Consider the following 24,556-nt stretch of genomic DNA (forward strand, 5'->3'; position numbering starts at 1 on the left):
AAGGTAGTGTCGTCGGCGAATTCAGAAAAACAGAGCGAATTCATTTTATTTTTTATATATGGAGTTTGACAGTATGCCTACACTTAAAAGTGCCAGCACACTGTCAAAATACATGTAAATTAATATACCATGGTACAAAACATATCATGATGGAACAATAAGGTGAAGTGAATTCTACAAAAACAAAAAAAGTTGTATACAAGATTAATTATAAGGTAGTGTTATCAGAACAGCTGATCGTTCTTTGCTATTATGTTAATTTTTTCTCCGTGGTGTATAATTAATGTCAAACTTTGTTTACATTTTGTAAATGTCAAACTCTGTTTTAATTTTGTTAATGTCAAACTGGTTTCATTTTGTATATGTGAATTTTGTGATTAAAGTGAAATTGTGTGATTAGGGTATATTTTTGTGTTTTTAATCTTTAAAAGTTAAAACATCAAAATAAATTATAAACAGATTCAAATTTATAATTTTTTTTTGTTTAATTTAAATTCGCTTTGATTTATTTGTCAGCTGTTTTTGAAATTTTTCCCTTACAGCCAATTCGCCTTCAAGTGCAGGCACAATGTCAAACTACATATAAAAAAAATATAACCAATTCGCTTGGTATTCTGAATTCTCCGATGACTAAGGCGAATTCATATAAGGTGGTGTTATTCAATCACTACATCACTCTACATTTAAAAAAAATATAACCAATTCGCTTGGTATTCTGAATTCTCCGATGACCAAGGCGAATTCATATAAGGTGGTGTTATTCAATCAGCTGATAATATTTTTCTTAATTCGCCTGGTTTACGTAGCTGTCAAAGTTTGTTATTGTTTACATTTTTATATTTAAAAATGTCCGTTAAACGGAGAAAAACTTCGTTAATATTTTGAATTATTTATGTAAATAATCTGAAAATACCAAGCATCTCGTAAACAAATATCATTTTATTTAAAGAATGGCATAATTGGTATGTATACAAATATGTTATTTAAGAAAAATATTTTTTTCTATTAAATGTTAACATATTACACAATATTGTTTTATAGTTTATATTAAAATTGTGTAGATAACGTGATTAACTAAAAAAATCACTTCCGGAACACTTAATATTAAGAAACGCCCATTTTGTTCATATATACGTCAAAGTCGTCCATACAAAATTTGAACACTCTAGCAGTTTATGAGATATGCGACATTAAATATTTATTAGGTATGTGAGCGTGCACCTCGCCTACTTGAAATTTTAAAATAAGAAGTATCCTATAGTACTGTTGAAATTTCAAGAAAATCGGTCCAGCCATTTAGCCTTTTATGGACTTCAAACAAACAAACCCACAAACAAATAAACACACGTTCTTGTTTATATATATAGATGTAATCAATTACAATTTCCAAAAAGTATAATATTAGACTAAAAATAAAAATACTTATTTTATAACGTATTTTAAATACATATTATATTCTTATAAAGATTTTACTACAAAATTAAATGAAAAATACTCTTGTTTTATTGTGTGGAACTTTTGTTTTTTTACTTCAATTTAAACAGTTTTCATTAAAAATATTATGTTTAAGATATACATAAACATATAACGTGAATTTTAATGATATAAATAATTACTCATTTAATTATAAGTATATATTATTTTAGTATCCTGAAAATGGAATTAATCCCAATGTAAATAAATGATTTTTATGTGCATCTGGCAACTGGAAATGGTACATTTTGACAGTTGTATACAAAGTAAATTAAAAAAATAACAATCAGCTGTTGAATTGACTTCACCTTATAAGTGCACCCTAAAACATATTAAGAAAAATATCAGCTGTTTAACAGAGGCCACCTTGTATAAATTTGAGTCAGGGTGCACTCATAAGGTGAAGTCAATTCAACAGCTGATCATTCATTTTTTTATTTGAGGTAGATAAAACTGTCAAAGTACACCATTTAGAGTTGCCACAATCCGAAAAAATATGTACAAAATTAATAAAGCCACACGGGCAGACAAGTAATATGATCTGTCAAAATTTTGAGTAGAAGAGAACGGATGGGATCGTCTAAACGGAATATGTAACGAAATCATCGCACATTGAGAGAGAATACGGATGGAAAATTTGACAGTCGTATGGCTCTCTTCTTTTTTTGAAATGATTAAAAAAACAAGCAAGTCGCATTAGATCAGGGATGTATTTTTATGTAAACACATACAAAAAAGTGAAACAGCTGTTTCATCTTACTTTGTTATTGTTTTATACCAATCGTGTAAACACAAAAAATATAAATCATACGACTTTTATTCTCTTTTTTGTAATACGGATGGAATTTCATTTTACTTTTTCATTAGACTTGTCGTACGTAAAGTGTGATCGCCTGAAGGGCCTTAAATAAATTTTATATTCATTTTAATCCGTAGTAAATTTATGCGAAATACTCAAAAATTGCACAAACTATTTGTCTTAAATATGCATCTATTTTATCAATTATAGGGAACTTTTTACTAATCAATTGAGAGTACAAACATCCCACAATTGTAAATAAAATTATTAAAACTTGATTTTATCATAGATATCTTAACTTTTAACAACTTTCCATGGTAGTGGTTTGGTCACATTTTTGTAAAGATCATTATATATTTCTTATACGACAATAGTAGAGACCTACACGGTATTATAAGTTCCCAATATTGACTGATAAAAAATAATGTGTATATAATTTGTATTTTTGCTACTACATACTTACAATTTTGTAATCTAATACTAATTTTTTGTTATTTTAATTGATAATTTATTTACTTTTTTAATAAGTAAATAGTAAATAATATTCTATTTTTCAATTCATGTATAATTTTTAATAAATTTTATCTTATAATACATATTTACTTTACGTGAAGAGATTTTTGGGCATGTGGGATTGTCTTTTTGTAAGGTAAATTAAAAAAAAAAAACGGTGGCAACATGTAAATTTTTTGACAGAAGTATCTACTTTTGTTGGTTTTGTAGAATTGACTTCACCTTATAAGTGCACCCTGTGCACCCTGTTATGAGCAAAGTAAATTTATAAAGTAGACTCATTTGAACAGCTGACTATTTTTTTTAAACTTGCTATTTGTGGACTTACTTGTCAAAAATGTTTATGTTGCCATATTTGTTTTCATTTTAACGCTTGCTTTTGTACAAATTTCTGAGTAATTTGTTGTATTTAATGTGAAAAAGTGTATTTTAAGTGTATAATATTTTTAAAAATGTTCTAATTTTTAAAAAATAAAGAAAACTCTGTGACTTTTAATATAAATAACAACATATTTTTGGAAAGTACAACAATAATGCCATATTTTCCATTAATTATTGGTTCATTTTTGTAAACAAATTTTGACAAGTGAGTATTTCGAACAAAAACAAATTGCCTGTGGTTTTTGTAGACGTTTGTTGTACAACAACTCGTGTCGCTACTTTCAAAGTAAATTTATAAAGTAGACTCATTTGAACAGCTGACTATTTTTTTTAAACTTGCTATTTGTGGACTTACTTGTCAAAAATGTTTATGTTGCCATATTTGTTTTCATTTTAACGCTTGCTTTTGTATAAATTTCTGAGTAATTTGTTGTATTTAATGTGAAAAAGTGTATTTTAAGTGTATAATATTTTTAAAAATGTTCTAATTTTTAAAAAATAAAGAAAACTCTGTGACTTTTAATATAAATAACAACATATTTTTGGAAAGTACAACAATAATGCCATATTTTCCATTAATTATTGGTTCATTTTTGTAAACAAATTTTGACAAGTGAGTATTTCGAACAAAAACAAATTGCCTGTGGTTTTTGTAGACGTTTGTTGTACAACAACTCGTGTCGCTACTTTATTAATTTACTTTGGCTACTTTATTAATTTACTTTGGTTATGAGTTTTTCTGTTCTATTCGCAATTTTTAGTCGTTTTCTAATTCCATCGGGAGTAGGTTTATGTTGGGTAATTGTCGTTCTCGGATTAAGTAATTATTGTTTTTTTTGCATACATTAAAACAAGTATCGCAATGTCTGGTAAGCCTTGATTTTCAACCATGGAGTTATTTTATTTCTAAAAAATTAATTACATAATTGAAATATGTATAATTTTCAGGCTTAAATCCTTTTGCGCAGTACCAAAAAATTTTCAACAAGGACGGTGTTGAATATAAATACTTTGATTTGGGATCAATTAACTCAAAATATGGTGAGTCGAAAATTTTATAATATTGCAGCTGCCATACAATCAAAGAAAGTTATATCTGCTTAACTATATGACTGAACTTTAAACTTTTTAAATTTATCGTTGCCTTCTAATAAAAACGTTCATTGCTTTTTTATTTGCATAATACACGTCCACCTTAATTTTGCTTAATTAATTAATTATATTTTAAGCTAAATAGGTACATATACATACATACAATATGTTTCACATATATTTGTATGTTTGTTCGTTCCAGTTTTTGTCTTATAGGTGAAAGTTTCCTTCCACTGGTTGTGTCCCCCAATTCCGCAACGACACAATATTTTAGAAATATCAACATACAAACATACATACATACATATTTGTATACTTTGTATCTATGAATATAAATATTTTTTAAGAGTAAGTGTGCAAGAGTGGATTTATTTATACATATGTGCATATATACATACATACGTTTGTATATATATATATATATATATACAATTGAAGTCTAAAATTTTATTTACATAAATTATATATATATATATATATATATATATATATATATATATATATATATATATATATATATATATATATATATATATATATATATATATATATATATATGTATGTATTTTGTACATAACTACAACTTTATCAATAGCAGTAAAAACAACTACAATATCGTATGAGGTGATGTTCTTATGTTATCACTTGATTAAGAATTCCTCATTGGAATGTGTTTATTTTTTCTTTTATGATTTGCCATGTCATTATGGAAATTTTATGTAAATAAAATTTTAGACTTCAATTGTTGCTGAATTGAATAGGAAAATTGTAAACAAATAACAGAAGATCCGACAGATTTATTTTCTTATTTTTGTTTTAATTGATATCTTTAACGCGTTAAATTTAATCAAGTTTAAATATGTATGTTCGTTCATACACATGTATGTACATTCCACCAAAACGAAAGTTACTGATGTTCCCAACTAAAACAAGAGTTTGTTTGTCCTTGTGCTGCTTATGGTAATTTTCGAAGCTTTTTTGCGATTTTATATTTCTTACAAAGAAACAATTTGGAAACTGTGTCACATATCGTCACGCTATATTTAAAATGTGCTAACTCAATCTTGGCACAAAGTGGGTTTTTGATGCCAAAGGATACTTTAATGCATGATCCACGGCATAATTATGTTAAATATTGTAGTATCTGTACAAAATCGGCAAAACTCAGTTCTATATACGTCTTAATAATACTACCGATTTCCGTAATTATCGGACTTTATTTGACCCTAGCCCCCATACAAAGTCCCCTTCAGAAAATGACTTGAAGGTCAATAATTCACTAATGAACACTAGTATCACGGCCATGCCCGACTATACTTTCCTACTTGTTTTTAATATGTTATGTCAAAGTTATTTTTTTTTTTTATTTTTGAAGAAATTGCTAACCAGGATGCACTTATTACATCATGGTGCTAACTTCCCATGCAAATTTTACAACATTTTTTAAAATATCAAAATAATTTAAAATTTATTTTGTATATGTATTAACAAGATGAACACGAACATATACATAGGTTTAAACAAAATCAAAACAATATACAATATACAATCTTCAAACCAAATTTAATTTCGAAAACCCCCGTTTTTGCCTAACTGTTAAAGATTAAGAAATTGAATGTATAGTTTTTTAAGTTTTAGACTTATTAATTTTTTATTAATTTTAGACTTATTATTTTTCCATGGAAGGGATGTTGTTCATTTTTGACAACTTTGAACTACATCTAATCTTATTTTTAGGAGAAGTAAAAATCCGATATATGGATGTCAAAAATAAACCACATTCTTTCAATGACATGCTTATGTAAATTTCATTGCTTTTCTACCAAAATTTGATGTACTTCGAAAATGTTATTGGTAGTTTTTTTTTATTCTCTTCTTTTTTATCGACCAAAAAATTATATCTTAAAAAATCGCTGTAATGTGCTAAATATTAAATTTTTCCATAAATAGGAATTAGTAATTAGTATTACGGAAGAAACATTTTCTTTTTGTGCAATACATATTTCACGAATTAATAGTTTTTTGTTCTCCTGAAAACTAGACTTTATTGATTTAGCACCAATTCGATGGAGAATTGATATATGTATGTATATGTATTAGGATTATTCTTTTTTGCAATTGCAATTTGCATTTTTATTACTTATTTTAAAGAGAATATATGGGGTTTAAACCCAGCAAAAAAGTTTGGCAGTAGTGCAAAGGGAATGTAAGTTTCATGAATTCTTTAATAACATTCTAAATACCTTCCTAAATTCAACCTATTCCGCAGTTAAACAATTTTTTTAAAACTTAAAAAATTAATTCAGATTGTTAATTTAATCAAGTGAGATTTATGTGTTATTGGAACTAATTTTTATTATTAATATTTTATATTTATTATTACTAGTTCTAATGTTCACAAAAATTTATGGTTAATTTATGGTTTTGCTCCTTTGTAAACCTGCATGGTTCCAAGTGAAAATTAATACAAAATAATTTTATTTTATGGTTTTATTTATGTATAAAAATGTAAAAAATAATAAAAAATAAAAATTTTGCAAATACATTAACCTAACAATGCAAAATTGAAGTTTGGACAAATTCTGATTTCTATCACTAACGATGACATAGTGGATTATATTATGTCCATAAATTTCATTCATTTTCCATGCTGTTATATTATTAGTACTAGTGCCTTTTAGATAATTATTGATTAATTTCCTGCAGGGTGCTGTTCCTTTTTAGAAACGTGCTATTAGATCTAATTAATCTTTTATTTTAGTAACGAACACAAGCAAGTTTTGTTTTAGGATCACTCAAATGTACATGTAACCAACAAAGTTTGGAGTAAAATGGCTTTGAAAGTTTGACACTGATGAGCGATATGTATGTATATTTAGTATATTTTACTAGTACTTAGTATATTTTATCAATTTGAGATTGGTTAATCTTATCTCTTCAACAATGTTTATACGGCTGCTGTCAAAATTATTGCACCCCTTTCATAGTTTATTTTATTTAAAATTCATTATAAACTAATAGAGACTGATGGCTATACATTAGGGATATGAATAATGTATTTACAAAAAATTACCTATCAGCACGTAAAACGCAGTATTACATCCATCCATTCCGATCGAAAGTGGAATTATTTTTCTATGTTTCTTGTTAAAAAAGGAAAACGATACATTTTGTGGAATAGATCCACTTAAAATTTTCAAAATGAGATTAAAGTTTGTTTAAAGTTATTGTTTTTTTTTTTTAACGTTTTAATCAATTTGTTTTCTAAGTAATAATTCCAGTTTCGATCGGAATGGAATTCTTTGACAGGCAACATAGACTATGAGAATAAAATAGAAAATATTGGAAAAGAGTTCAAAATTAGAACAGAATAGAGTTTTCTGTACAATCAAAGCTCTAAAAGAATTCATTCCCTAATTCTTTTTTTGAAATTGAGTTATATTTTAAAGAATTAACAATTCTTCAAACTCATTCTCTTTGTTTTAATTCCTAGAATTAATTCTTAAAGCTTTCGATGTAGTTAAATTAATTCTCTAATGAATTAATTCCTATAGAATCCCAGCAAAAAAAGTGAGGAAAAAGAAGTAGAATTTTCACCACAAATAACATACTTCAAGTACTTCCAATTTTGGTGAAAAACCTATGAATTTTACATTAGCGTGTCATTGGAGGGATGTTGTTCATTTTTGACAACTTTAAACTACATCTAATCTTATTCATAGATGCAGTAAAAATCCGATATTTGGATGTCAAAAATAAACCACATTTTTTCAATGACACGCTTATGTAAATTTCATTGGTTTTTTACCAAAATTTGATGTACTTCGAATATGTTATTTGTAGTGACTTTTCAACATCTCTTTCCTCACTTTTAACTCTTTTTTTTATTTGTAAGGAAATATTTGGTTTATAGAAGCGAAAAATATGCAATCGCATTTTTAGATGTGATTAAGATGTCATTTGTAAAGTATGACATCAATTATTTTTTGCTGGGATGTTAAATTCCTTCTGAATGAATTAATTTTGTTTGCATTCAATCTGTTACAAATTGAATTAAAATAAATTTCAACAATTCCTATTGATTTTTAAATTCCCTCTGAATGATATTAAATTTTGTTTGAATTCCAACCATTCAATTTGAAATAGATTGAATGAAAGTTTTGTTTTGTAATTCAAAAGCATTCTGTATATTAAAAATTGAATTAATTTTTTTCTTTCATTTAATTTGTAATAGAAGGAATTAAACAAATATGAATGATCATTCAATTGAATTGAAATGAATTCTCTTAGGAATTTTTTTCCTGGCTGGGGAGCCAATTTGATCAATTTGGTAAATTGTATTTTAGCTATTGAATGAATTATAGTAATGTTATTATTTAATGTATTAATATACATAGTTTTAAGTATTCAGGTATTATTGTTACTGCTATGTAATATTTTTATTTTGGCCTCTTAGGCTTATATTACATGTTATGAAAATAAATAAATGAAAAATGAAATGAAATGAATTAATTCAATGGAATATAAAGCCAAGGATTTCAGCTTTAAAATTTAAATTCAAAGAATGATTTTAAAGAATGGTACATTCAAAAATTTAAAGCCGAATTAAAAATATAAGGGAATTATTTCCAAATAGAATTCATTCTTTCCATGCTTTGTGTACAATTCTGTACATACATACATACATACATACATTCATACATACATACATACATACATTCATACATACATACATACATACATACATACATACATACATACATACATACATACATACATACATACATACATACATACATACATACATACATACATACATACATACATACATACATACATACATACATACATACATACATACATACATACATACATACATACATACATACATACATACATAAAAATAATGAAACCTGGAAAGCGTTAACAGTATAACATTTTAAATTACATACATACATAAAAATAATGAAACCTGGAAAGCGTTAACATTATAACATTTTAAATTATATTTTTTATAAATTACATGTGGAGAAAGGAAAACACAATTTAAATTTGAATTGATCTTGGATATACGACAATTTTCTTAAACCTCTATATTTTAGATACAGTTTCCCATGAAATAATTATAGGCCTTTAAATATGAATTTGATAGAATTTTAATGAGGATATGTTAAAATTTCCAAAATCTTTGCGACAGATATAAATTCCTGGGAAGTGATACTATTTTTCTGGGAAGTGATACTATTTCAGAAAAATAGTATCACTTCCTAGGTATTTCAATTTTCGTTTATTTTGTCTCACTGTGTAATTTATATTCACTTTGTTTTATTTATAGATCAGTTACCCTATTCCATAAGAGTTCTATTGGAATCAGCAGTGCGCAATTGCGACAACTTTCACGTATTAGAAAAGGATGTGCAAAATATTCTAGCCTGGACACCCGATTTGAAACAGGGCCAAAATGATGTTGAAGTTTCATTCAAACCAGCTCGTGTCATTCTTCAGGTATTTTGAATAATCATTAAGTTTGAGAGAAATTATTGTCATTAAGTTCTTCTGTAGGATTTTACAGGAGTTCCAGCTGTTGTTGACTTTGCAGCTATGCGTGATGCTGTATTAGAGTTGAAGGGTAACCCAGAAAAAATAAATCCCATCTGTCCAGCCGATCTGGTTATTGATCACTCTGTTCAAGTTGATTTTGCTAGAACTTCTGAAGCTTTGTCAAAGAACCAAAATTTAGAATTTGAACGAAACAAGGAGCGTTTCACATTTTTGAAGGTTCGTAGTTAGATTTATAAAAAGTTTATCCAAATTTTGGACCTACTAAACTTGCGCATTCTACAGTGGGGTGCTCGTGCTTTTAACAACATGTTGATTGTTCCACCTGGTTCCGGTATTGTTCATCAAGTTAATTTGGAATATTTGGCTCGTGTTGTTTTCGAAGCTGATACTGAAGATGGAGCGAAAATGTTATACCCCGACAGCGTTGTTGGAACAGATTCACATACTACAATGATAAATGGTTTGGGCGTTCTAGGTTGGGGAGTTGGGGGTAATTTTGAAAATAATTTATAAAAAAGAGTATATTTTAGTCTCAAGTTTTGTTTACATTGTCTTTAGGTATCGAAGCAGAAGCAGTTATGTTGGGCCAATCAATTTCCATGCTTTTACCTGAAGTTATCGGTTATAAATTGGTTGGAAAGTTAAGCCCTCTTGTAACATCCACAGACTTGGTTCTAACCATCACAAAACATTTGCGTCAATTAGGAGTAGTTGGAAAATTTGTCGAGTTCTATGGCCCTGGTGTAGCTGAACTTAGCATTGCTGATCGTGCTACTATAAGTAACATGTGTCCCGAATATGGTGCAACAGTTGGTTATTTCCCAATCGATGAAAATACATTGAACTACATGAAGCAAACAAGTTAGTTATTTATAAATTTCAGAATTTTTATTTGAATTAATTGTATATTTTACAATAATTCACAGATCGTTCTGAAAAGAAAATTGAAATTATAAGACAATATTTGGAAGCCACACGTCAGTTACGTAATTACACAGATGATTCCCAGGATCCCACTTTTACACAAACAATAACATTGGATCTATCTTCTGTTGTTACTTCGGTGTCCGGACCTAAACGCCCACATGATCGTGTGTCTGTTTCCGATATGAAACAAGATTTCCAATCTTGTTTGGTGAATCCCGTAAGTTTTACGATTATAGATATTATTAAGCGTTGCTTTTATTTCTTTATTATGAGATAAACAAAGCCCAGTGATGCCAAGTATGGGAATTTATTATAAAATGAAAATTTTTACACAACTGAACTTGGTGTATCCCATAAATTGAAATTTTACAAACAAAAAACAAAAAATGCACACGTTACACAAGCTCACTTAGTTAGAAACACTATTAAAAGATGTATTTTCAAATATTTGCGGCTTACAAAAGAGCTATCTAAAAGAAACAGCAACTGTGATATGCTAAATATTTTCATTAAAATCACGGCTACTATTTCCTTAGATAACTCGATATAATAAAATGAAAACTTATTATTCCTCGTTTCGCTTCATTTAATAATAATTAAGAAATAAATGTTACCGATTTATATTATGAAACTATGAACTGCTCTGTGTGGAGCTTATTATTGAACTAACTTGACTAAGCTAAACATTCGGAATGTACACTTTGTAAGCCTTCTTATAAACTCTGCGTTCAATGCCACCTTACTCATAAGTCGCTTCATATTTCTTATTGGCAAATTTTGTTTTAAATAAAAAACAAAAATAGCAACACTTGCATTTTGCTAATACCTGCAATATTTATTTTTTAATTTGCCTGAATAAGCAAATAAAGTATAAAATACTATTAAGACGAATTTAAACTTACACTTCTCAAAAATCTCCAAAAGGATTGTGTTAAAAAAATATTAATTATCTAAACAAACTCAAAGAACTAGATCAATGATTATGATTATTTCTGTCTAAAATGTATACACTGTTGTTGTCTGCACACATTTTTGAAAATATAATCGGTGATTTTATTATAATATATAGATTCCATGATCAAAATATTTTTTTTATATCGTATTTGCAGAAATTTAGGCTGTAAAGTATAAAGTTATATACGGAAATTTAAACAATAATTATGTGTTTATGTAAATAAATAAATTAAACAAAACTTCCGTAATTTTTAATTGTTAAGTGTAATACACCTGCCCTTAAAAACTACATTTGATTTGTTGAATGAGTCATAAATCGATCGAAAGTTTAAAAATTCGATAAACAAAATACTTTTGCAACTTAAAAAATATTTTTGAACATAAACAGTCAAATTTTACGACACACTTTTGAAATAGTGAAACGAAATAAATTCGAAAATACAAGAAAAACAACTTTGAAAGTTTGATGTCATTTTATTATTATTCAAATATGTATGTGTATGAAAGATTTTATCACGGCGGATATCATGTGGTACTTAGTTTAAAAACAATGTATTTTCAGTTATAACAATTTAGTTGCAAATGAAGGATGTAAATACGACGTTCTGCTCTCCTTTTTATGTGTCTTTGTCTCTATGTAATGTTATTTTCCAACATGGAGCTTTTCCATTCGACAATTATTACGAAGTCATTCTTCATATTTTTAAGGGCAAGTCTAATGTACATATCCATATACATACATACGTAGGTATGGAATTGACCTACATATTCGTACTATAGAGTGTTGTTACGTTTATACTCAGATATCAGCAAAATTATGTATTTATGTATGTCTTTACAATAAAGAATGTCAATAACCTTTGTAAAAGTTATATATTTTGCTTATTTTACAAGAAATACTTTTAAAACCTATTTTTTTAATTGTATTTCAGGTTGGTTTTAAGGGTTTCGCAATTTCATCCGATGCTCTGCAAGCTTCTGGACAATTCCAATGGGATGACGGCAAGAATTACACCATCAAACACGGTTCAGTAGTTATAGCTGCTATTACTAGCTGTACCAACACATCAAATCCTTCAGTGATGTTGGGAGCTGGTCTTCTGGCTAAGAAAGCTGTCGAGAAAGGTTTAAATATTATGCCTTATATAAAGACTTCATTGTCTCCTGGTTCTGGTGTGGTGACATACTACCTAAAGGAGTCTGGCGTTATTCCATACTTGGAGCAGTTGGGTTTTAATATTGTTGGCTACGGTTGTATGACTTGTATTGGAAATTCTGGTCCTCTGGATGACAATGTTGTAAACACCATTGAAAAGAACGGTTTGGTGTGTTGTGGTGTACTGTCGGGCAACAGAAACTTTGAAGGACGTATTCATCCTAATACACGCGCCAATTACTTAGCGAGTCCTTTGTTAGTTATCGCTTATGCAATTGCTGGTCGCGTTGATATTGACTTCGAGACTGAACCATTAGGTGTTGATGGAAATGGGCAAAAGGTATTTTTGCGTGATATTTGGCCTTCACGTTCAGAAATTCAAGAGGTTGAAAACAAACATGTCATACCTGCTATGTTCCAAGAAGTATACAGTGAGTTTCTTTACTCTTATTTTATACATTAGATCCACGTATAAATTTTAATAGAATCATAACTAGAGTTTGGGGTTCGGGAAATCCCGTCCGGGAATTCTCGGGAAAAGTTTGTCGGGATTTCCCGGGAAATTTTTTTAATCATTTCCGGGAAAAACGGGAAATCTTAACTTAACTTGTTTTTTAACATATTTTAGAAAATTTTATAATTTGTCAGCGATTTTTTTAAAGAAAAATTACATAACGCTGTTAATGGTCCTAAAGGAAATGAAAAAATCTTAAATTAAAAACCATTAATCTATTTAAAAGAGAACTAGCTTCACTTAAAGCAAGTACAAATAGAACCAATTAAGACATTTTCATTTATGTATTTCAAACACTTTTGATGACTGTGTAAAGCGTTTGAGATATCTCAGTAACAGGAACATTTTCCACGAAATTACGGAATAGTTGATTTTTTGTTATATTAATTTAATTCTAAGAAGTAAGAATGAATCTTATTAACCCAGCGAAAAAATCGAAGAACTTTCAAAAGAATTACATTTATCAACGTTTCAAAAGTAATACTAAGAGAATTTTTTAGCATCTGTGGAAGTGATGTTTATTGACTTCCAAAAAAGCGAAAATAATTAAATTTTTCAAAACTGACTACATATTCATATCTTTTTATACCCTATACCACTTTAGTGGGGAGGGTATATTGGGTTTGGGCTGATGTTTGTAACGCATTGGTCCTTAAAGTATACTAATCGGCTTAGAATCATTTTCTGAGTCGATTTAGTAATCAAACTACAGGTCGCAATTTTGAAGATAATTCAATTAAATTTGTTACATGATCTTCTATTGTCCCAGGGACAAAGCCTATTGAAAATGGTTAAGATCGGTCCTTTATTTCACCTAGCCCCCATACAACTAAGCCCCTGAATAGGGCGGGCTTGTAAACCTTGTAATCAAACTACAGGTCACAATTTTGAAGATAATTATAAGGTCTCATTTGACAAAGCCCCCTTCAAAATTTGACTTAAATATCCACAATTTTATTCAACAATAAATGGCTTAAATATATCTGAGACAAGGTACAAAAGTTTGGAAGTTCTTTTTTTGCTGGGAGTTTAATAAACTATGAACTAAATATGTTTTTTTTTTTTTGTTAACTAACTATTCCCTTGCAAACATTATCGAATGCAAACATGTTGATTGGTTTACAAGCACCAGGTTCTTAAAAAATCCATGTTGTGGATTATGTAATCCTATAATTTTAGTTTCGAGATTACTCTGATGTAATGCATGTTTGGATTACGTGATCCTCCATTTAACATGTTAAATGTATAATGTTTTTTATATTTGGATAAGTTTTGGTCCAGTCCCTTTACACAGGCGTGAAGAGTAGTCCCAATTTTTACAAGGTAACATAAAAATATCTTTTTATATAAAATTAATTTAAAAAATGGTTTAATTTCTTCTTAAATACAGACCCCCTTATTCACAAACAACATTTTTATTTTATAAAAGTTTTTTAAAAAAAAAGTTTCATACAAAATCTAATTTATAAACCGTTTATAAAATAATGGTCTTATTCATAAACTTTTATCAAAGGTTTATAAATCAAATTTTCATACAAAATTTGTTATATAAATATTTGATAAATGTTTATGAATAAGGCAGTAAGAATTTTGTTTGTGAATAAGCGGGAGAATATTTAAGTTAACTTTAAACTTATAAAAAAGTAGTCATTTTTAGTAAAAAAAAATGTTATTATAGTTTTACATAAATGAATTTTTTCATTCCCGTTTCCCGGGAAATGAAAAAGTCCCGGAATTTCCAAACTCTAATCATAACTCGAAAGTCCGCATTTTTTATTTAATATTACAAAATGTGCGCTATGAAATCTTAACTATCAAATAGTTTTATATGTAAAATATATTATTAGATATTACTTACATATATCATGTTTATATGATTATAGATATCGTCGCCTAAAAATCCTATGCCTAACAACACATTTTCGTTTATGCCGATGTATTGTAAAAAAAAACTCGGACTCTGACCAAAATCAAATAACACCATTTTTATTAAAGACAATTATCTCGCTCTGATTGAAGCTAACTCTTCATTTTATTTCTTATAATTTATTTAATTTTTTATATGTACATATGTATATAGAGATCCCAAAACGAATGAACATGAAAAATATACTTTTTATTTTCAATTATAGGTAAAATAGAGATGGGTTCAGAAGATTGGCAAACTTTGCAAGTTTCTGATGGTAAATTGTATCCATGGAATAAGGAATCAACTTATATCAAACGTCCTCCATTCTTTGAGGGAATGACACGTGAATTGAATAATATTAGTAGCATCAAGAAGGCTCGTTGTTTATTGTTTTTGGGTGACTCAGTCACAACAGATCACATATCGCCTGCAGGTTCCATTGCTCGCAACTCTCCAGCTGCTCGTTATCTTTCGGAACGCGGTTTAACTCCAAAAGATTTTAATTCGTATGGTTCACGCCGTGGCAATGATGCCATTATGGCTCGCGGTACATTTGCCAACATTCGTTTGGTTAACAAGTTAATCACAAAAACTGGACCACGCACCATTCACATTCCAAGTCAAGAAGAAATGGATATTTTCGACTGTGCTGAGAGGTAAATTGAGATTGATTTTATTTTTTATTTTTATACAATTTCAAATATACTGGCTCTCTATAGATATCGTGAAGAAGGTACACCTTTGGTGTTAGTGGTCGGCAAAGATTATGGCAGTGGTTCTAGTCGTGATTGGGCTGCAAAGGGTCCCTTCCTTTTGGGAATCAAAGCTGTTATCGCCGAATCCTATGAACGTATTCATCGTTCTAATTTGGTAGGAATGGGTATCATACCCTTACAATTTTTGCCTGGTCAAAGTGCTGAAACACTCAATTTGAATGGTCGTGAACAATATAACATCAATATCCCAGAACAAGGTCTTAAACCCGGACAAAAGATTCAAGTTGAGGTATGCATTTGTTTTTTGTAATTTGCGTAAGCAACTTATTCGAATAAATAAATTAATATATTTTCAGGCTGATGGCAAAATCTTTGAAACTATTTTACGTTTTGATACTGAAGTCGATATCACATATTTCAAGAATGGTGGTATTTTGAATTATATGATTCGCAAAATGTTGAATTAATTGAAATAATCAATCAGTAATATTCAAATTTTTTACGCATTTTTTATATATTATATAAAACTCTAAAGATTATGGTGATATTGTGTTTATAACCGTTTAATTAATAAAAATAAACAATTTTATTCAATAATCTGACCGTTTAAATTTTTATTAAAGTCAATTATAAAATTTCGTTATTGCACATTTTTCTGAGATTAACGAAGAAATTAGTTGGTAGTGATATAGTTCTAAAGAAATGCACAACAGGCCCGATTGTGGATCTGATGTAACATATGTACATCTTAATTTTAAACTAACTCACTAACTAGTCATAGAGGAAAACAGATCAGAAAGTGCCTGTTCGGAAATGCATCAATGCTCCGCATCTGATGCGTAGTACGTTCGGTAATTCATTACAGAAATGTCAAAACACGTATCATTAAATTGAAGATGCATCGTATGAGTATTTAGATTTTAGTTTATTCAATGAAATTTTCATTTACACATTTTTAATTGCGAATATTTTGTCTACTCATCAGCATCGCAGACAAATCATCAGTCGCAGTGCAGAGATGCACTTCCGAACAGGTCTAAACTCTAATGTCAATAACTCTAGTGATTGCACATACATACATACGTTGTCAAATTTGTGATAGTTAATTTGTTTATATAAAAATTAGTTAATCCGTCTTTATACTTGTCAAATATATCACACATAGAATTTTTATTTGTACTTTTCGATCCAATATTTTTATTATTTTCTTTTAAATCTTTACATTTTTCTAATCGTACATATACGTTTATGTTTAACTTTTAATTGTACAATAGCTTAAGATTAAAGATACATGTAACAAACATTTACAAAATGATTTCTTGTGGCAACGGTCTAGTACAATTGTATTAGTTCCTGTACGTTTAAAATAGTATAAAGAATGTATTAAAGTAGGAAAAACAATGAAAGCATCTATTTTGGGTATAAAATGAAAAATAGTTTAAAACTTAACGATTATAACGAATAATAAATAAACACACTGCAAACTGTGTTCAATTTCATTTTTAATAAATATTTATATTATATTCAAATCTATCAACTATAAAATTAGCTAAAAATAATAATATGTTTGTACAGAATAAAATTTGAATTTATATATTAAATATACTATATTTATCGTAAGTGGTGGTTAGTAACCGAAAACACTTATTTACAATTCCACAAGGAGTTAAATTGTGTGTACATACTCTTAAATCTATAGTGTAGGTTTTACAAATAATTTCACAAAAAACAACAACAGACTCTATTGGGTCATAAATAAGAAATCTTTGGTGAAATCTTGCTGGGTATTATAATGATATTCAAAGGAATATATATTTCAATTGCCGAAATGAGTTTTTGTTAAATTACACTTTTGTGGCGTTTTCCGGTTCAGTGTTTGAAGCATTATTATTTGAATAAATTTATTGTAAATGCATTTGTATTTGAGGACTTCCAATTCAATTGAATTTGTGCATTCCCGCCTCCTAATTACGGTGGGTTCTTTATAATTGATGTTGGATTACCAGCGTATTTGATGTTTGTATTGCTCATCCACGGCAATACGTTTAATAGTTTCATAACCTAAAATTATACTAAATGAGAAGGCAGCTGACTGTACTAAACGCGCCGACAATCCCTTAAAGAAACAATTTAGTTTTTCCTCGCGCCACAACTCTTGAAAGGCTATTTTCATACTGTCAAGTCGATGGACCTAAAAAAACATTAAAATTATCCTTTATTATAAATATGTATATTGATTAACGATTTCATCAGGATTAAATTGGAAATAATTCTTATCGTTTTTATTTTCATTAACATTATTTATCCTAATGTTTTTTAATGAAACGATTTCATTAGTAATTATTTAAAACGAAAAGTTTACTACTATTAATTGCATAGTAGAAAAATGAAAATATGCATATTCTTTGCTAAATAATTTCAAAATTTTTATGTTCGTAAGTAATGAAAAATTAACAAAATAATTTTTAAAACCTTTCACAAACAAATTTACATGGATATATATTTTCCCTCGCTATTTTCTAGCTCAAACTTATATTTTACTACATTTTATAGCATTTTCTTGGAGCAAACAAGTATTTCAACAATTTGACCTTATCTTGATCATGGAGTGTTTTTATCGTTATTCTGCGGCCTCGACTGCAATGGTTTTCTCGAACCTTTTTGGACTCTTAAATTATATTTTTTAATAAAATAATAAATATAACTTAGTTTCAAATTACATTAGAATTACGAATAGCGACGCTTAACTTATTACTCTCTGTAGGAAAGATTTTAATCCTTTCAGGATCAAAAATAATTTATGTCGAGAAAAAACTTGAAAACTTATATTTAAGATAATTTGAGTATGCTGAATCCGGGAAAATAATATTTTTTGAATTTGAGTTCTCACTAGTGAGTTATAGAAGGTCAAAGTTAAATGTCAAATATATTCGAATTCGAAAAACAGTCACCAAAAAGTACCACCAATACTTTCTATGAAAATGTCTTCTTACACTTATCTCAAAACAATACAATATAAATCTGTATAGTCCGGTCTACTAAAATAAACTTTTTAAGAAGTAGTCATATTTAACATCACTGTATAACCTACATGTTTGGGTAATAAATTTGAAACAGGGATAAACGCAGTTCCTATCCTTGCTTTTTTCGTGTTAATGTCGTGGGTCAAATAATGACATTTATTTATATAACAAATTTTAAATTTCATATTAAAAATAATTAATTTTTTTTAATATAAATATTCTAAACTTAAAAGCATTTGCTGCGGAAACTTTTTAGGGATCGGAATGGATAGGTCCTATTTAAAATTAAAAAAATGAAAATGTTAATACTAAGTACATTTTATATACTATGTAGATTTTTCCTTATAACTTTTGAACGCATCGATAGATCTGAACCATATTTTCACATTGTATAACTTGAAGCGAATACAATTTAATAAACGCAAAAATGTTATGTACATTTTTTCTTTTTATAGTTACCTGCAGTCTAGCTCTAACAATATCAAGAGGGTTGGTAAGTATCGTAGTAGTGAATCCACCTAAACTGCCAGCAACGCATTGTATCAGCAAATGGGAAACCCATGGTGGACAAATTCGACAAAGTTCATCTAGTAAAAAAAACGTTTATGTAAATCTTATCTAATTATATGATAATTTTACCTTGGTACAGATGATAAAATGCCCACCACATCGCAGAGTTTGGAACATAGGCCATTAGGCTGGCGGTGTAGCCGCGGTAAAATCCCCGAAAGCCATCCCTTCGCAAAATCTCCCTTGCAATATCAAGCGAAATGTTTAGACGACTTCTGCCTGGTCCTGTTTGTATTCCCAGAGGATTTATATCACCTTTAGCGCCAGCATGATGTGCCATCCCCAGTACCATTGCATGCTGAGATATCACATCAAAGGGAACTATAATTGTCTGACCCACAAGAGAAGCACATCCTCCTCCTATTAGAGCCTTTACTCGGTGACCAGCACCCATATCGTTTAACAGATGACGCACACCTTCATATGTGCTTATATAAAAAACACCCGACACTATTTGCACCGATGATATCCAAAATCCTCTATATAAACCCGGAATTCCTTCGGAGCGGTAAATCTTGTAAGCGCAGTCAAACATTCCCTTGTACACATCACTTCTGTGCTGCACTTGCAGTTGGGTCTTTATCACTGTTAAGGGAAAGAGACAACAACGAACGGAAAACGAACTCAACATTGACAGTGGAAAAAATTTTGTTTTATCCATCATGTCCCATTCTATTGTACGTATGTATGGAGCATCTAAGGTGTTGCTGGAACCACTGGTAACACCGGATGCCACAGTAATTGCTGTGCGATTCATTTCTAATTATCTTTTCGACCTTGGCCCAGTGTTAAAGAAACGTTTGGTTTTTATTTATCGTCAACAAACACACTCACTCACACACACTGGCCACAATATTCCTTAGGTCATGAGTTCATATGTAATACCAATTATTTTACAAAATATAGGTATATGTGTATGGAAAAGTCTAAAATAAAAAATATACAAAAATATGACATATGTATGTATGTAGGTATAAGAAATAAAATAATCATCTTTTCCTATTTATTATAAAATAATACAAATTGAACTTGAACATTGGCAATCGAAATAAGACCTTGAGGATCTACAAGATAAAAAGAAGAGCTCGGACTTTGCTCTGAGTATTTTAAAATCATATTTACCCATTTTTAATTGATTTTGTATTTTTCGCATAGTTCACAACTCATCAGACAATATCAAATTATGTTTACGCCGTTTATACTCATTATATAATTCCTTTTTAATCAATGTAGTCTTTTACTAGCAAAAAATAAGTATCTAATGGTGATTTTTGCATCAGCCCTATATAACAACTATCACACATACTCACGGAATTACGCACAATGTTTTTCTGTCGCATGATGTTATTCCAATTCTAAAACTTCAGTTTGACTACCGTATACAATTGCAGATCTAACAATCTACGTCATTTCTATTTAGTTCCCATTTTTAACTCATCTTCTCGCACTGAACATACATACTTACATCTTTATTTATATGAAATATGTGTCTATGATCTTACAAGAAATCGTCATTAAAATATTCCACAACAATATAAAATGTATTACTCGAATGAAAAATAAGAAGAAAACACAAGAATAAAATTTTGCTAATTTTTTGACATCTATCATATGCTTTCTGACATTGCCATTGTTGCCAGGTACGAGATTAGTAAAAATACAGCACTGGATGGATACACCCGAAAAAATTAGTCATTTTTAAAACACTCAAAATATAAAATAAGTGATAAGCTTGTTTCGTTTTATGTTAATTTTTTTGCATTATTCACGAAATTAAAAAATGTTCAAACTATTTATAATAAGCTTATCAGCTAAAATCAATTAAGTAATCTTTAATGTACATACATATATGATATGTATAATAATTGTGGGCCATGATAGTGGTTACAGGTCGAATATAACACTCTCATTTTTATTTTTCAAACCTTTGATTTTTGCAAAAGTTATTTTAAGACATCAAACTTTTAAACCCGTTTTAGTTGAAACTTTTTTTAGATTTATGATCCATAAAAACTTAAATTTCCATAATATTATGAATCTAAAAAAAATTCATATGTTTGCAATTAAATAAGATTGCGAATTGCGTATGTACAGACTTATGAGAAAATATGTACAATATTTTTAATATAGTTTGTTAGTTAGTTTGTAAGGAGGATGTACATTAGGATGTCCCGTAGACCACTTTTTTGGAGGAATATCTCTTAAACGATGCGTATTAATGTACTAAATACTAGAAAAATAAAAAATATTTTTTTGAAAAGGTCCTCAGTTCCCTACCGGCGATTGAAAATCTTGATCTCAGTGCAATATGCTCAAAAAATATTTTCTTCAATCTTTTCGAAATGGATTTCAAAAATTCCATTATCTGAGCTTATCGCGGGAAAAATAGTTAACAGTTTTGTTAAACTATTCCTGGTCCCCATACGACTTTTAGTGTATTGTATAGGGTTATATAAATTTCAAAATAATCTAAAAAATTCTAAAATGGACCAAACCAAATGCCAAACTATTTTTTAATATTTTCCTGTATGTACACAGAGGGAAAAAGAAATATACACGCTTGGTACCAAATTGGCACCAAAGAGTTTGTAATTTTTCAATAACAACCGTTGTCAAAGTATATACATACGTACGACAACACTATGTCGCAACGTTGTCAACATTGCAACAATTCGTTGTCGAAATCTAAATTTTTTACACATACGTTGTCTAAATGTTAACAAACGTGGTAAGCTCACTATTGGCAACGGATTGTTTGCAATAGTGAACTTACCACGTTTGTTAACATTTAGACAACGTATGTGTAAAAAATTTAGATTTCGACAACGAATTGTTGCAATGTTGACAACGTTGCGACATAGTGTTGTCGTACGTATGTATATACTTTGACAACGGTTGTTATTGAAAAATTACAAACTCTTTGGTGCCAATTTGGTACCAAGCGTGTATATTTCTTTTTCCCTCTGTGTATAAACAAAAAAATACGACAATTTTGAATTTATTTTTCCCTTAATCAGCTCAAAATTACTGAATTTTTGAGACCCTCCTTAACTTATGCCTCAAGTGGGAATCAAATCGACCACCTCCTCCGGTCTATCAGACTAGAACAGTAACCTCTAACCTACCGGAGCTTATATATTTTCAATATTTTTTAATAATGTATGTACATATGTATGTATGTATGTACAAACAGACGGACATCGATAAATTCACAGGAGGGTTTTTAAGTTTTTTGTTGATATATCATATGTATGCCTATATGTATGTATGTACAGATGTGTGTACATACATTTGTAAATTATTACTTACACAGGTAGTTACTTGCATGTTGCACATAAAATTGTCGGCCAATGACATTTTATAGCAAGATCAATAGTGTGACGATGCTTCCGAAATAAATTTGTACACTTTTTTCTTTTAAACTAACGATGCTTGTAATAATGCAATTATGTATGTACTTCATACATACTATTCATAGTATTTAGGAATATACATATGTATGTACATGTACATAGAAACGTGCTTCAAATCATACATCTGTGTACACACATTTGTATATACAAATTTTGTATACATTTGTGGGTGAATACAGGTAAACGCTATAATTTTCCTCAATTCAGGTACTGCTAAATATTGCTATAATTATGTAAGTACTCTTTACAGATCTATAGTAGATTTGCGATAAAAACGCGTGTAGCTCTGTAGGAGGATTCAGTTGCATTTGATAACAATTTAAAAGTGTGGTAAAAGTAAAAGTAACATTTTATTTGAATTTAGATAAAATAACGTTAAAATGTCTCAGTTATATTTAATTTGTATACTTTTATGTGGTATTGGATACATTGGCAGTTGTGTAGATATTGAGGACATCGGTGCTAATTCAAATGAACTGGAAGAGTCTACCCCTTTAAAGTGGTTAAAGGGAGCACAGAATATATTTGCAAGTCCCACTGGTCACGTTGTAGTCCAAGTTGCAAAAGAATTAATAAATCGATCGGCCGGAAACAGTCAAGTACTTTTAATCTGGTTCTTATTTTAAATATTATAACTTTTGTGTGTTTATGTTTCCCTTTAAGGTTTTAAGTCTAAACTTGACAAATTTGTTTATTATCTTGCTTCTTAAAGTTCTAATTTTTTCGGCCGGTTTACTGGGAGCTGGTCACTGGAGTAATTATGGTTACGCTCGTTCAAGCGATAGCGGTATTATAATTAATTAATATTTAAATTGAATAAATTTATCAATTTAATTTTAGGATTTACATTTTTTCTTAATGATGACGAAGCCTATTTGATTACTGGATTTCTAGCAGCACAGAGTGGTATTGATGATTGTTTGTATGCAGCAGCTTGTGCAGCCCCTAATGTGGCTTACGAATATGCAAAAGCGGCTAAGGCTTTAGTAGACAGCATTTCTAAATATAATGGGTAAGTTGGCGAAATTTGAAATTTAAAAAAATATATAAAAGTTATAAAAAACCTTTTTATTATCAGATTCGAATTTACGAATACTCGATATATAGAATTAATAGTTTTGGTTGAAGAAGCTGCTTACAATGGATATCGCGGAATTCCCTGTAACACAACAACGACATGTGATGGTTTATATTAATTCAGTACTATAGGGTATTTTAATATTTATGTGATTCCAATTGTTCCTTTTTATCATTAAAAAACATCTGAGTACTTAATATACAATATGCAAACATCTAACAACTCAAAAAACATAGTTTCAGTAAAAATATTTGAAAAAATGCATGTAATTTTGCTATTGTGTTTTTTTTTTTAATAATTTTTGTGTTTAATAATTGATCGAAAATTAAACGATTTTTGCACGGCGTATGACCTACATAGGTACATACATATCTAGAAAATGAACAATGAACTAAAAATGTGTTACAATATTTAAGCGATACCTAATTAAGTTAATATCGAAAAATGTAATACACATTTAGCTAGATCGTATACTC

General features: G+C 29.0%; 3 protein-coding genes across 8 annotated transcripts; 2 read left to right on the forward strand and 1 right to left on the reverse strand.

Annotated features, from left to right (window-relative positions):
- The first annotated feature begins 3,837 nt into the window (after nt 1–3,837).
- Nucleotides 3,838–16,598, forward strand: LOC119616002 (cytoplasmic aconitate hydratase-like). The gene is made up of 11 exons (XM_037972111.1): nt 3,838–4,035; nt 4,115–4,207; nt 9,594–9,763; nt 9,821–10,036; nt 10,103–10,310; nt 10,379–10,681; nt 10,747–10,964; nt 12,634–13,288; nt 15,504–15,936; nt 16,000–16,285; nt 16,353–16,598. The coding sequence occupies exons 1-11, from the start codon at nt 4,029–4,031 to the stop codon at nt 16,461–16,463; spliced, it is 2,700 nt and encodes an 899-aa protein (XP_037828039.1). The 5' UTR covers nt 3,838–4,028; the 3' UTR covers nt 16,464–16,598.
- Nucleotides 16,599–17,994: 1,396 nt separating this feature from the next.
- LOC119616003 (solute carrier family 25 member 44) lies at nt 17,995–21,209 on the reverse strand. 6 transcript variants are annotated; one of them, XM_037972114.1, is made up of 5 exons: nt 20,896–20,912; nt 20,712–20,829; nt 19,659–20,515; nt 19,479–19,606; nt 17,995–18,187 (listed from the first exon to the last, which is right to left on the reverse strand). In XM_037972114.1, the coding sequence occupies exons 3-5, from the start codon at nt 20,344–20,346 to the stop codon at nt 17,996–17,998; spliced, it is 1,008 nt and encodes a 335-aa protein (XP_037828042.1). In that variant the 5' UTR covers nt 20,347–20,515; nt 20,712–20,829; nt 20,896–20,912; the 3' UTR covers nt 17,995. The 6 variants fall into 6 exon arrangements, with proteins under 6 accessions (XP_037828042.1, XP_037828040.1, XP_037828041.1 ...); XM_037972112.1 differs by lacking the exons at nt 20,712–20,829; nt 20,896–20,912 and adding an exon at nt 21,055–21,209; XM_037972113.1 differs by lacking the exon at nt 20,712–20,829 and having other exon boundaries at nt 20,900–21,048.
- A 2,173-nt stretch (nt 21,210–23,382) lies between these two features.
- Nucleotides 23,383–24,402, forward strand: LOC119615986. The gene is made up of 4 exons (XM_037972083.1): nt 23,383–23,601; nt 23,666–23,789; nt 23,843–24,014; nt 24,081–24,402. The coding sequence occupies exons 1-4, from the start codon at nt 23,383–23,385 to the stop codon at nt 24,196–24,198; spliced, it is 633 nt and encodes a 210-aa protein (XP_037828011.1). The 3' UTR covers nt 24,199–24,402.
- Nucleotides 24,403–24,556: the final 154 nt, after the last annotated feature.

The sequence above is a fragment of the Lucilia sericata genome, unplaced genomic scaffold (genome assembly GCF_015586225.1).
Source record: "Lucilia sericata isolate MDLA Ls3-8-SP2 unplaced genomic scaffold, ASM1558622v1 Contig000051F_arrow, whole genome shotgun sequence".
NCBI lineage: Eukaryota > Metazoa > Arthropoda > Insecta > Diptera > Calliphoridae > Lucilia > Lucilia sericata.